At 42.4% G+C, this 14,840-nt stretch overlaps 1 protein-coding gene across 5 annotated transcripts in view; it reads left to right on the top strand.

Moving 5' to 3' along the window:
- The window catches only part of mta3 (metastasis associated 1 family, member 3), a 383,768-nt gene that overhangs the window by 229,903 nt on the left and 139,025 nt on the right, over positions 1 to 14,840 (top strand). For all 5 annotated transcript variants that reach the window (XR_015076459.1, XR_015076457.1, XM_085980730.1 and 2 more), the window contains exons 12-14: positions 4,533 to 4,660; positions 7,381 to 7,532; positions 8,487 to 8,709. Coding sequence is in view for 3 of the 5 variants with exons in the window: in XM_085980730.1 (XP_085836856.1) it covers positions 4,533 to 4,660; positions 7,381 to 7,532; positions 8,487 to 8,709 (503 nt within the window). In the remaining 2 variants the exon portion in view is untranslated. The remainder of the gene's footprint in view (positions 1 to 4,532; positions 4,661 to 7,380; positions 7,533 to 8,486; positions 8,710 to 14,840) is intronic.

Genomic DNA, 14,840 nt, shown 5'->3' with positions numbered 1-14,840 from the left:
TTTGTTGTCAGATACGGAGATGAAAAGCTCCGTATGCTTCAACATTAATGCTGGTGTGTCTGGCAGTTTTGAGGGAATGGCAACAGCTCGGTCCCGTTGGTGCCGGATAGCACAAAGTTTCCTGTATCTAGTTTCAACTGATTCATTTTTGATTACAATCATGACAAGTTTCTAATTGGATAGTTTTGCTTGTCTGAGTCATCTAGTTTTGGAGAGGCTGCTGACCTTTTTTCACCTGGTGATGCTACCTGCTCCAATCTAAAATATCTGAGGAACTAGGACTGCCACTACAGGGCATTTTTATGAGAGGTATTTAATAATAAGTCTATCCTGCTGATTTAACAGAATTCTATTTGGTGGTGATCACCCTGTTCTGTACTGAGACGTATTAGCACATTTGAAATGGCAAGGAAGCCCTAGATTCCTATGTTTCAACCAGCAGCAGGTGGTTCCCTGATATCAGCTGGTAAAAATGGCTACTAGCATTCTCTGCACAGAATTTGATTGCTGTTATCAACTAAGTGGTAAACTGCCAACTTGAAACCCATCCTTGTCTTGTTGAAATGAATAAAAATACGGTACCATATTAAAAAATATTACTAGAAACTAGGTACTAGAGGAACAGTCTGTGTATGAAGCTGTTTACAGCCTGCACTTTTTTCTCAGAGCCTCACTGGACAGAAGTGCAGGTCATGCTACTAGTTCAGCTTTGAGCATTGTTGAAACCACCTTGCTTGTACTCTGATTGTTTTACCAGTAAATTGGAGGAAAAGATGGCAGTGGCAGCAAAAGTCATAGGCCTCGATTTAACACCCCCATGACAGGCGGGAAAGGGTCGAGGGTGGGGGGTTTAAAGACTTAAATATGGGGAAACCAGGGAGAGGCAGGACATTTCATTAACATATTTAAATCGGGCTTCCACTGTGCAATTGGGAGCCTGATTTAAAATTCACCTCCGTGTGAAAGTGAGACGGGAGCTGCCGGCTCCACAAGGTAAGTGCCTTTCTCAGCACTCCTTGTGGGTCAGGAGGAGCACAAGTGCTCCCCATGGCCCCTCAATGAAGCTTTAGGCCCCTCCCCCTCCCGCCAATTATGGCCTCTTTCCCCCCGCTACGATCACCTCCCTCCCTCCCCCCCGCACCACACCCCCCATTTCTTTCCCTCCAGCCCTGATGACCAATCACTCCACCGCCCCCTCCCCCCCCCCCCAATTGCCGGGGACCGTCCCTGGCTGCGACCTCCTGACGCTAGTTTTTTCTCCCGGCGTAGGCCAGGCTGTCAATTTGGTCAACTTTTGCACGGGAAACAACAAAAACTGATAATGAGGTCCTGCCATTAAGTTCAGCAGGACCTCTGTATCCTCAGCCTTGCCGGGTTCTTCAGCAGTTTGCGGCCTCACCCGCACCCTCTCCACCTCCCCGTAAATATCAGGGCCATAGTGCTTGCCAACTTTTCTGCTTTCATGCCAACCAATCTCCAAACAGATTATTGTTTGCAAACCTAGGACACAGATACAGTTGAAGTGGCTTTAAAAATCACTTGCAATAATTTGTTGCACTTACAGTTTGTTGGCATACGGACAGCATTTAAAAAGTGCATTTTTGGAGTCCGTTTTTAGGTGCATACAAGAGAACGCTAAAATCTAGGTAGGTGCTGTGGGCAGGTGACAGGTGATCATGTTGATGATGGTATTTATAAAAGTGGGAACCCCAGCTTTAGTGAATCTGGCATTAATGAATGGCACCAAAATGGTTTATTTTCTTAAGTGATAGCTGCAAATAGGAGTTGAATCACCTGAATATTGTTTTTACTCTAGTTCACTACAGTACTTCAACAACAACAACGAGGTGCTTCATAGAGGCATAATCAGACAAAAATGGACGGCGAGCCAAAGAAAGAGTTATTAGGAGGGCTGACCAAAAGCTTGGTTAAAGAGGTGGGTTTTAAGGAAGGTCTTAAAGGACGAAGCGGGGGTGGACAGGTTTAGGGAGGGAATTCCAGAGTGTAGAGCCTAGATGGCTGAAGTCATGGCTGCCAATGGCAAGGCCATTGGAGACTGGGGAATGCACAAGGCCAGAAATACTTATATATAGTTAACTCTTTAGGTATGGTTTTAGTGGGGGCTGGGGGAAGACGATTGTAGGGCTGGAGGAAGTTAGATATGGCAGGGCAATGCCATAAAGGGACTTAACCATGAGGATGAGAAATTTAAATTGGAGGCATTGGGGTACTGGAAGTCATTGTAAGTCAGCAAGGACTGGGGTGATTGGTGAGCAAGATTTGGTGTGGAGTAGTATATGATGCAGCAGAGCTTTTGGAGAGTGGTGGTTGACAGGGTGGACAGGACGTGACAAGGGTTTCAGCAGCAAATTAGCTGAGGCGGGGTGATGACAGGCGATGTTACAGAAGTGGCGGTAAGTGAGCTTTGTAACGGAGAAGATATACAATTGGAAGCTCACCTTGAATAGGATGCCGAGGTACAAGCCATCACGTTCAACCTGATACAGGAGAGGGATGGAAAGGGTGCAGAGTTTGTGTTAGGGGATGAAGACAATGGCTTTGGTCTACCCAACGTTGAACTGGAGGAAATTGAGGCTCATCCAATTCAGGATGTCGGACAGGCAGTCTGACAAGACAGTGGAGGGATTGAGACAGGTGATGGAATTGGGTGTCGTCAGTGTACGTTTTCTGATGATGTTGCCAAGGGGCAGCATGTAGATGAGAAAGAGGAGATACCCAAGGATATATCCTTGGGGGGATTCCAGAGGTAATGGTACGGGGGTGGGAAGAGAACCTATTGCTGGAGATGTGCTGGCTACGATATCATGGTATACTATATCCACACTGCAAACCAAGATTAAATTAAGGATTCCAATTTTAGATATGGCACTTACATACCATTTATATTTATTAAAATAAATGTGTAGCATTATATCATCAAATAAGATTAATCTAAAATCACAGCTTACTTGAAAAACAAGCTGAATTTTTCCCCCCTTTTTTGCTGATCTTGGCAGCACCTCGACAAATTTCAGGACTGTGACAAATTATTTTTAAATGCATTTGACACTGAGAAGACAAAACAAATATTTTGGATTGATAAGAAAGTGTGACTTTGTCATATAATGCTTCTTGTTACATTGACATATAGATACAATGGTCAAACAAAATTTGTCAGAACATCAAATATGTGCCTTACTCTTTAATTGGAATATTTAAAAGCATTGACATATTGTGGTCCAATTGTAAGTTTGTGTAATCCCATTTGAGTATTAAATAAAACATTGGGGCCTAGAAATTCACTATGGCCCCGCCAGCTGGCTAACGGCCAAAAGTTAGCGCTGGGCGCGGAGCCATGTGCGACCGTCCGATATTCACTTTTTGTGCCCCAAGTCGGAACCGGCCGCTATTCCAGGGTGTGCCCGCCCCCGCTTGGGGCGCTGAAACTGAATTTCAGCGCTCTAAGTGCCGCTGCGCCACCTGATGCGATGCGGCAGGCTGCGGTACTGCAGGCCTCCTCCTTCTCTTAAGGTGGAGGTGCCTGCAACGGGGAGATCGCCGCTGGATTGTGCCGGCAAATGAGCCCAGCACCACGGAGAAGTGCCGGGCTCACGGAAAGCAGCCGGCAATGCCGCGGGGGGGGGGGGTGGTGGAGGAGGCCGGGGAAGGAGGTGCGGGCAGGCGGCCGCCGAAAAAGCGGCCGGCCGCACCTCCACCTTAAAGCGCCCCAGTAGCGCAGCAGTACGGCCCCGTTTTTCAATCGCTGTTTGCGGCCGCTGCAGAATAGGCGGCCGCAACTAAATATGGGGTTTGGGCCGGAAGCGGGGCGGAACCGGGGCACTGCGCACACCGATGACGTCATCGGTGTTGGCGCAGCCGTACCGGCTACCGCCGCCATTACCGCAGCGCTGAATATCAGCGCACCCTCTTACACTGGCGCAGAAACCCTATTTGGGCGGTAACTGGGCGCAAAGCCCACTGAATTTCTAGCCCTGGGTGTAAATTGGGATTTGCTCTATTTAATTCTCCGTCATTAGTACTTTTGCCAAACTGATTCTTCTGCTGCTGTAATGTTTGGTAAAAAGGCAGAAGGCTTCTTGCATCACCTATTCAGACCTTTGTTCAGGCACAGACAGAGTGCTAAGTCGCCACAGAGTATGACTAGATTTGCTCCTATGAAAGGTTCCTTCCATCAGCTGGGCTGAGCATGGGTTACTCTCAGAACATATCTGGCTGGCCCATTTTGTTGAATGGCTATTAGCTGTGGCTTGAGCCCCAGGATTGCAAAAATATTAAGCACCTTGAAGTTTAATGTTTAAAATTCTGATATTACTGTTGTAAAAATGTGTTCAGAAATTACATCACTTGGTTGGAACTTCAACACTGGACATATTTCAAACTGACACTACTGCATGTACCTCCAAAAATTGTATTCTGCTGATTTTGTTTTATTTTGTAATTTTTAACAACTCAAGTTTTTGTCGCACTGTTTTCCACTAATAAATGAGCATTTTTCTATTTTTTTAATATAGCAATAAACCTAATCCCAATCAGATATCGAGCATTAATGGAAAGCCTGCTGTGGTGAATGGTCCAATTGGAGGAGTGGTTTATCAAACCCAGAACTCGGGCGTAGGCCGGCCCTGTGAGAGTTGTTACAGTGAGTACTGTCAAAACTAAATTATTTAAGCATAAGACCTGAAGCATAATCTGAAAGAGAATACTGTAATCAGAATTAAACTTTGTAAATTTACATAAATATATTTGGCTACCGAGGGACTAATTGGAAACTTTAATTTAAGTAGTCAGTAAAATCCTGCTGTTAGGAGACAGGGTTACTTTAGCTTTCATAGTGAAGGAAAAATGGTACTCGCATATTAAAACTATGGTGTTACTATCAGTAATGCAGCCCTTTTTTCATGCTTTGGGGGCTGCAATAACCCCACCTCTTCATAATGTTCTCTGGAGAGGGAGCAGCACAGAATCCTGACTTTTGTAATTGATAGCAGTAGACTGGAGAACCAGGGTGCATGGGATGAACAGAAAGGGGAATGTAAATGGTGACCCACATTTCGGGAGATTATCGGGCAGAAGTCTAAGACCTTCTGCATTGTATGGGAGCTTTTGGAAGATCGAATTGAAACATTGTGTTGGGCCAAGTGGCATTGCTGGTTAGAATAATTCCTTTTTACTTGTTGGAGTAGTTGAAATGAGTTTGGGCAGTTTCAACATAGGTCTTTGGGATTATTGGTTGAAGGCAAAGAACTATCCAGAACTCAAAGCTGGCAGCTGGAGATTTATCTTATTGTGGTATGCTTGTACTGTATTTGTGTTTATCTTGTTTACTCGTCAATACCACATCTATTCTGTAAAAATAAATAGATGGTGAAACAATCACCTTTCTGTGACAAACCCAAGTTTTTTTTCAATACAGTTTCAAAAATGTCTAGTGCAATTTCATTATTCATATGTGGTTACAATAGACAGGTGGGCTCTCTTGGTGATCTTCAATCACAGTGGTTTCAATATGCTGCCTCTCTCTTGTAAATTGTGCACAGTATTATTTTTGTCTGCTTTTATCTTTGTGGTTGGTGTGTTTATTTCCCAAGATGTTTGGGCCTAGACTTCTTGCCCATCCTTTCAAATTTTCAGCAGATCTGGGCTGGGCGGCAGCAAAAGTACTCGGGGTTGCACTCCACCAGGTCCTTGCCTCTTTATCCATCCCTGATTTCCTGGGTCTGGCGCTGGAATGTATACCTGCCCTTATATGGGCGAGTGTACTATACTGCAATGCAAATCCAGAAAATATGTCCTATTATGCATTTCCTGCAGTTTGTGTCCTTTGAATGTGAATGCAAGGGATGCCAACAACACTGGGGCCTCATAACTTTTTTTTGGCATCACTGCCTGTGTAGGCGCTCAGAGAGTGGCCTTGCATACGGCGAAGAGCAGGCACCAAAATTCCATTTTTGCAGGCATTCCCATCATGCCCCATTCCTCGGAGACCTGCCACAGCAAGACTCCACTCCCATTTTGGCAGAAATCATTGATGGAGGCTGGGGCGCCTGCCTCCTGTACTTTAGTCACCCCGAGGCTGCAAGTTAGGGACACGCCTCTGGCGGTTGGAAGTCCCGCCCTGCTGATGCTGTACCCTAGTTAATTAGGGCTGAAAAGTCTTGGCCTTGGAGTCTGAAGTTGGATTCTTTTCTTAATTTCAGAAGAGTAAATCTCAGCAAATAAACCATTAATATTCTTAGTTTCTATGATCCTGCCTGATTATACATCTACGACCTCTAACCACAGACTGTCTGTGTGGAGTTTGCACATTCTCCCCGTGTTTGCGTGGGTTTTCTCCGGGTGCTCCGGCTTCCTCCCACAGTCCAAAGATGTGCAGGTTAGGTTGATTGGCTATGATAAATTGACCCTTAGTGTTAGGGGGATTAAAATATGTGGGGTTACGGGGATAGGGTGGGATATGTGTTGGTGTAGGGGTTACGGGGATCGGGTGGGATATGTGTCGGTGCAGGCTCGATGGGCCGAAATGGCCTCTATCTGCACTGTGGGGTTTCTGTGATTCTGTGAGATGACAATTCTGTCGCAAGACCTTTCAGTGAGCTCTTAGTAAAAGTATTGTCCAGCGGTTGTAAAGGTACCTGATTGTAATTTGTATTGTACACCTCAGAATAGAGTAATGTATTAGACCAGCTCCCAAACATTGTGTTGTTCTAGCAAGGGTATTTTGTGTGTGCATGTGCCCAGATATATAAGGTAGGCAATTGCCAGCAAGAATGCCGAGAGGGCAATAAGCTGAGACGTATAATAATTTCCTCGCAACACTGGAGATAGTGACAAAATGGAAATTAAATTTACCATATATAAATCAGTCAGCATACAAGGAAACACAAATGATGTTCTGATATATGTAATAAATCATGAATGTGAAGAACACTTGCATGTAACCTAGTGATTTCACCAAGGATAAAGTATGATTTAAGTGGATTTCATACATGAAAGGAATTTAAAAAGTTTAAAATGTTGATCAGATTTCAATATACTGTGTATGTTGGAGGAAACGGTATCATCAGATTTACCTGTAACAGGAACATATACATAGGACCAGTCACAATCTATTTTGGGTTTTAAGTTTAAAGCAATCAGATGGAAAATAATTCAGTAAACCACGTAAGCATTGGAATGGTCACAAAATTAGAAAAATATCAACTGTTTTGGATCTTACTGGAGAGCTGTATTGGTTATTGCAATTTCTTATAACATGCCACAGTTTTAATAGGTGTTAAATATTTTTCTAGGCTGAAATGTTCAAAACTTTTCATAATTGGAATAAGTGACTTTTGCTTTCCATTCTTCACTTTTGTTTAGCCACACAGTCTCAACAGTGGTATTCCTGGGGACCTCCTAATATGCAATGTCAACTTTGCGCTTCATGCTGGACATACTGGAAGAAGTATGGTGGTCTGAAGATGCCGACTCGAACAGAGGCAGAGAAAATGTCACCCCCACACGATGCTTCGGTAACAACAGGCAGAGAAACCAGATTCTTCCAAATTGTGTTAATACTTGTGATTAGCTGTTGAGACTTAAGAGTTCACATACGGTTTATGGACCAGCTTATTTAGGCTTTCTTTCCACCAGAAGTCCTTTCTGTTGCTACATATTTCCCACTGCCATAAATTGTTTCTATTCAGTAAATTCTATTACCTCCCATTGTTTCTAAAATATGTGTGACCTGTTTTAGTAAGATTTCAAATTAATGCTGATTGAGCACTCCGACTTGGATAACTCCCACATGATACCACAGTAAAACAATCATGTTAGTACTTTGATCTAGCAAATCAATGGAAACCATGTTTTAGTCACTTCCTTCTTAATAGGGAAAAGATGCTGTAGCTTCTATCACTGATATAGTTTCAAGATGGTGCGAAAATCCATTACGGCATAATCTTGTTGTTTATTTTTTTTAAATCACTGCAAAACCCACTTAAAGTATGACAAAGTAAAATTAACATCAAACTTCAGGATGCAGATGGCTTGGTGATGTTAACATATGGCACTATGAGGTTCTATACTTCACGGAAATTATCAGTACCAATATTTTACATGTGTACAAATGTGGGCTTGATTCAGGTTTGTCCCATGCTAAATTGAAGTGTAAACTGGTCAGATTAATCAGGCTTGAATCTGGAGCAAATTAACATATAATACCATAATAAAAGGGACTTTTGAGAGCACGATATGTTGTATTGGTAATGGAGGAGCTGGTGTTCAATGTCTCTTCTGCCTCCCAAATGATGTTTGTTTGGTGTATGTTCCTTCCACCCTGTGTGTATTCAAGGGTTAGGGGATTTGACTTTACAAATTTGATTTACAAATGCAGCACTGCTGTTTGTTTGTAGCAATACTTATTTTTCAGCATGCAATGCGTTCACTGACTGACTAGGTATTGTTTTTCTCCATATTTTAAAAAGGAGCCACGCGTAAGAGGCATCTTTCGTCATGGTCAACCTGGGCATGGTGTGCCAATACACATCGATAGTCCGAAGTCTACTTTGAAGACCCGCCAGTCTTTCTTTCTGCAGACAACACATCTTACAAAACTTGCCAGGCATGTCTGCAGAGATATTCTGCGGCTGAAACAGGCGGCAAGGAGACCATTTGTTCCAATTAACTGTGCTGCCATTAAGGCAGAATGTAAGAACTTTTTAAATTCCTAGCTTTGACTTTCCATGCTTTCAACCATTCCCTGTCCTATTGTTTGCAATAAATGATTCTTATGACTTACTACATTATTTATTTGTGTGGATTTTTTTTTTGAATTTGCTCAACACCTTCTGTAGCTGTATGTGTTATTTTGTGAGCAACTTCAAGGAAGACTGTCTGCTTCAAAAATTTAAGTAAGAAGAATATCTGTCAAAATAATTTTTTTTAATAACTAAAAGGATGTGGATTAGTAATGTGATTAATTTTTAAGATTCAAAAAAATTGCATTAAACTAGCACACAATTGGTTTTATTTTACAGTAATGTAAAGAAATGGGTTATATGTCCTAAAGATTAATTGATTATGCAATACTTATTTAAGGCCCATAATATATTAACAAAATTTGATCTAATACATACAGTCACAATGTACCTGTAACATTGGTGGCATTCCAGTAGCCATGGGCTTACAAAATAAAGCATAAATGATTAAACTATATGCAATATGCTTTGATCTACAAAAGGTGTAGATTTCCCAAAACTGTATTGTAGTCCTGCAGCTTCATTTTCTTAAAGTGATGAGTGCAACTTTGAATTAAGAACAAGATGCATTAATCAACTGAGAGGGCTGCAAAATAGATATTTTTGCAGACATTCTTTCTTTAGGTTGAGTATATTGTGCTTCACATCCGCTGCTTCAGCTGCAATCAAGCCATTTTGAGCTATATACAAAGTTATAAGGAATGCAATTTGGCTCCATAAAGTTAAAGTCAAAATAAAAATTAAAGCAATGAAATAGAAGACCAACAGTTATCCAGTTGTAGGCAGGAAAAAATCATTATAAACATGACTATAATTGTATTGATCTTGGATCGTCTTTTCCACAAATATGATTTGATGGTTCTGAATAATGTGAAATTAATATTCAGTTTACTTTGCAAAATGAGAATTATGGAAGCCACAAGAACTCACCACAGCAGAGTTTTGTACAAAATGTTTCCAACTTCCATACTAAACTGAATACCGTTACTTTAATGTTGCAAGGCATATACAGATGGAATATGGGTGATGATCTTTTAGTAGAAAATGATTGGCACCTTTTGCAGCTGCACTTTTATTTTTCTCCATTTGTGCCTGTAGTAAATCATGTAATTCCTTTAAAATGGTGCATGCAGTTTCTAATTTTACATAATCACAAACTATCTTCATAAGTGTTCCATAGTCTGTAAAAGCCTCTGATTGACAGTATACTGCTCTTGCAGTGCAGAGATTGCTTGATTAGCAATTTATGAAATGTGGAAAGAACTGGAAGTGAGACTTGCAAGTAATTATTTTGAACAAGCTGACATTTTGTAATATCACAACTGAATGCCAATTAATTCAACAATACATGGATGTCTGTGGGGTGCTTTTCATACTGTGCGAAAGCTGAACATAAATTCCCTGAATTTGTTGAACTGTATAGGAACTCTTAAGTGTCCCTGAAAATGTTGTGCTGATATGTGTAAATGAATGGTTTAATTGGGCTTTGAAAGTACAAAATGTCAGCAGTTTATCCAGTGTGTTTTTTTAAAAAGGTAATAATGGTGTGACTTATCAGCATGCTACTTTTTCAATTTAATTGGGTGAGTAAAAAATGTTCATATGAAAGCGGCTGACTTTGAGTGAAATCTATTACAATCAGACTTTTTTGTCAGATGTGTTAGGGAGCATTTTAATATCCCGATACCCGGGAAAGGAGCAGGGGGAGCAGTTAAAATAGAGCAGCTCCATTTCCCACTCCATTCCTGCCAATTCCCCAATTTAATACAGCTGGTTTTGGAGGCGGATATGGCAGCTGCCGGACTCCGGTTTAAATCTGCCGGGCCTCCGACGAAGACTCCTGAGTGGGATTGCCATCCGCTTCCACCGGATTTAAAATGGGCCACGTTGTGTCAGGAAACACTAAAACTCCAAAAAGGCTAAGGAATATATTGTTAACCTGATTGTTAATTTGTGAGGCTGCTGGGTTTCTCTACGAACGTTAGAAGACCTGGTAGAGAAAAGTACACTTAATTGTTGGAATGGGGAGGCTGTCTGGTCTTATTTTCCTTTCACAGAATCACAGAATTCCCACAGTGCAGATAGAGGCCATTTCGGCCCATCGAGCCTGCACCGACACATATCCCACCCTATCCCCGTAACCCCACCTATTTAATCCCCTAACACTAAGGGTCAATTTATCATAGCCAAATCAACCTAACCCGCACATCTTTGGACTGTGGGAGGAAACCGGAGCACCCGGAGGAAACCCACGCAGACACAGGGAGAATGTGCAAACTCCACACAGACAGTCGCCCGAGGCCAGATTTGAACCCGGGTCCCTGGCGCTGTGAGGCAACAGTGCTAACCACTATGCCACCGTGCCCCCTTTATTCCTGGTCTTCATATTACAAAATGTTGGAATTACAAAAGGCCTTTTAAATAAGTAACATTTTCAAGGATTCAGTGTATCATTGAAGAAGGCATGATGGCAGCTTAGAAAAGCCTTTTTGGTATCATGATTATAAGTGACAACCCAAGTGTGCATTGTGTAAGGAAATTTTTGTGACTACTATACTTTGTTGATTTGGGAACAATCTTGCTGCTTGCGGAAGTAACATCTTCAAATATGACTTGGCCATTGACCCTGTGGGGGCGATTTTGCCAGCCCCGGGGAGGCGGGACTGCCGGGAAAATGGCAGAATTTGGGGGCGGGTGCCCATCCCGTCTCCATGCCATCTTTCCAGGAGGCGGGTAGCTGTCCTGCGCCAGGTCCCATCTCCTTGGAGGTGGGAAGGGATTAAAGCCTATTAACTGCCTGTTAACAGGTAGTTAACAGGCAGAAAATAGGATTATCCCCTCTTTGCCCTCACAAGTGCGGGCTTCCCGAAGGCTCCAAAACCCGCCAGCTCAGCTTAGCGAGTACTGGGTGGGGGGGGGGGGGTTGCAAAAGTGTGGTGTGAAGGTAAGTGATGGGTGCAAGAGTGTAGAGGTGAGTATCTGAGGTAAGTGCTAAGTGTTTTTAAAAGTGTACTTAGTTTTGTTTCTTCATGCAGGCTTCAGTCGGTTTGTATGCGGAGACTCTCGGACCTCCGCGTTGGGATTGACAGGTGGCCGTTGCATTCACAGATGCAATAACCATCTCAATTCTGTTAAAGAAAGTTGTTTGATGGGGTCTTGTATTCAAGACCTCATCAAACTGCAGAGAATGTCACTGTTGACAGCTTCACAGAGCTGTCAAACTATGACAATTCATCTGTCAACATTTTTGACAGATGAAATGTCATACGTTGACGTGCTCTGCAACCGGCTTTCCCTTGATTGGCCTGCTGAGTCCGCTGGGCGGGCTTAACAAGGTCAATCAAGGGAAAATAGTGTGGGTTGGCCACAAATCGATGGAGGCGGGACATCGACCCGACAAGCAGCAGTCCCGCTCCCAACATGCCCCCAGTCACAAAATCGCCCCCTGTGTTTCCACTAGTCATTCCCAAATAATCCAAGGTAGTTCTTTCAGTAATGATTTGTTTTCATTCCACTCCTCCCTGCATATAATTCGGAGACGGGTTTCTTGCTGATTTATCCTTGCATTGTCTAATCTGCTTTCTCAAAAAAGTGTATTTTTATGTTCCATTACTGCTGGAGAGTAATATGAAAGTAAATATAGCAATACTTAGATTTTTTGTTTGGGATACAAGTAAGGACTTGTGAGGACTTGATCAGAATGTATGTGTTGTGAGCAGTATAACCTGAGGACTATTCTTAATTAAGGTTTTTTTAAAAATCTAATAATGTAAAGGGTACATGCTAAGTTGGTTAGGGTTGATTGAGCAGCTAATTCTCCATAATTCTTTTTTTTTGTTTAGGAAGGGATGTCTTCTGACCAGACTTTCAGACTTGGTATAATGTGTTAAGTTATGAACAACTGTTAGGCTGTTTTTGTTAGAATTGTGATGTTGTTAACTGTCTAAAAATTGTTCTTGGCCTTCCACAAAACCAGTATAGCTATCACTTTTTAACATGTGTGATCTGAAATGTTTTTAGCATTTCATGGTGATATTAGTTTGAATCAAATGGCACTGAAAGGAACAGGGTAGCTCACAGCAAGTGGCACTGAAGTGGGGTGGGGTTTGGGAGGGGTGGAGAGATTCAGCGATATCACCAAAATTGTATACTGGAATTCAGTTTAGTTCCCGTTAAATAATTTACATGTATATTTGTTTTATTTTAATTATTCGATAATGTGGTGCAACTAGAATGATGAGGAGCATTGTAATCAATATATATCCTATTTGTACTGTCAGCCTTACCTGATTTGTGCCTTTGCTCTCTCAATTCCAGCTAATGTCTCTTCTTTGGGTATTTATGTATTCTTTTCTAGTTACAAATGAAAAATGAGAAAGAAATTAAAGTAATAATTACAGTTTTCAAGAAATATTCATTTAGTTTGAATTCAAAACTACATTTCAGGAACTTGAGGGTGGCAGTTGTTCAAAATTGCACACATTTTTGTAATTACATCAGTGTGTAGTTTCTTAGATCACTGTACAATACAATGGCCCAGATTTTGCAGTCTCACCAGACTTCCAATGGTCTTTGCACTGGAAGTTGCGGTAATTGGAAATCCATTTTGGCGTGACGCCCTCTACAAGGGGATCTGAGGCCTGTGTGAACAGGGAAAGCTACTGTGTATCTCCTTAACCAATAAGATTAAATGGTTAATAAGACACGCAGGGCGGAATCTTACCTTCAAGGCCGAGTTCGAGGCGGGACTGCTGGTTTTCGGGTTCCAGTCCTGCCCCCAGCGACATCTGACAAACAGATGCTATTTTGCCCTGATTGGCCTTGTTAAGCCCGCCCTGCGGACTTGCTGGCCAATTAATGGAAAGCCGGTGTCAGATGACGTCAGTTGATGATGCTTCATCTGCCGGTTTTCTTAAAGGCATATGCACCGCACTTGTTTGACAGATGATTTGACAGACACAGCATTGAGGTGCTGTCAAACACTGACAATCACTATCCAAAGATGAGCCCTTGCACCCAGGCTTTCCAATTATTCTCTCTTTAGGATAAAACAGATGGCAGCTGAGATTGCAGAAGCCATCTGTCACTTCTCCCGATGAGATGAGGTTACACAAACACTTCACAGCTTGTCACCTGCAGAAAAATCTAACCACATTAAAAATTACTTTCACAACATTTCCTTACCTCTGATACTAACCAGTGTCCCATTGCACCCTTCACACCACTTCTGCAGCTGTCATCCAAACACCAACATAACAACAGACCCACAGCACACCTCACTTACCCTGGCGGGGTTCCCCAACGTCGGGAAGCCCGCAGCAGCAGTGAAAAATTGGGAAAAGCCTCTTAACTGCCTGTTCACAGAATCACAGAAACCCCACAGTGCAGATAGAGGCCATTTCGGCCCATCGAGCCTGCACCGACACATATCCCACCCGATCCCCGTAACCCCTACACCAACACATATCCCACCCTATCCCCGTAACCCCACGTATTTAATCCCCCTAACACTAAGGGTCAATTTATCATAGCCAATCAACCTAATCCGCACATCTTTGGACAGACAGTTAAGTGGCTATAATCCTCTTCCCGCTGCTGGGAGTCAGGTCCCTGCGCAAATCGGGGACCGACTCCCGGGAAGATGGGTTGGGAGTGGGTTTGGCACCCGCTCCCAGTTTTGGGGATTTTCCCAGCAGTCCTGCCTCCAGACCCGCCTCCTCAGGGCTGGTAAAATCCAGCCCGCAGTGTCTGAACAGGAAGTGTAAGTTAGAATATTTAATTCCATGTCAAATCAGGTACTGAAAGTGAGAGGGAAAGAAAGATGGGATTAAGAGAGAGAGACAAAAACAAAGTTTAAAAAAAATTATTTAAATGTTTTTCTTTTTTTTAAAATCTCCAACAATAATTAAAATCTGAAGGAATGAGACTGCACATTTTTATAAAAGTAAATTTTCAGTACCAGAGAGGTTATTTGGCAGTAATTAAGACTTATCACAATGTTAAAAATCCACTTACAATAAAATAGACAAGTCTTAACATTTACTGGCAAGTTTAGTGGGTATCAAGTACAGCAACTTCATG

Source organism: Somniosus microcephalus, chromosome 3, assembly GCF_052327205.1.
Source record: "Somniosus microcephalus isolate GS21.2 chromosome 3, FLI_Smic_1.0, whole genome shotgun sequence".
NCBI lineage: Eukaryota > Metazoa > Chordata > Chondrichthyes > Squaliformes > Somniosidae > Somniosus > Somniosus microcephalus.
The sequence above is the reverse complement of the archived record's forward strand: the minus strand, read 5'-3'. Positions and strand labels throughout refer to the sequence as shown.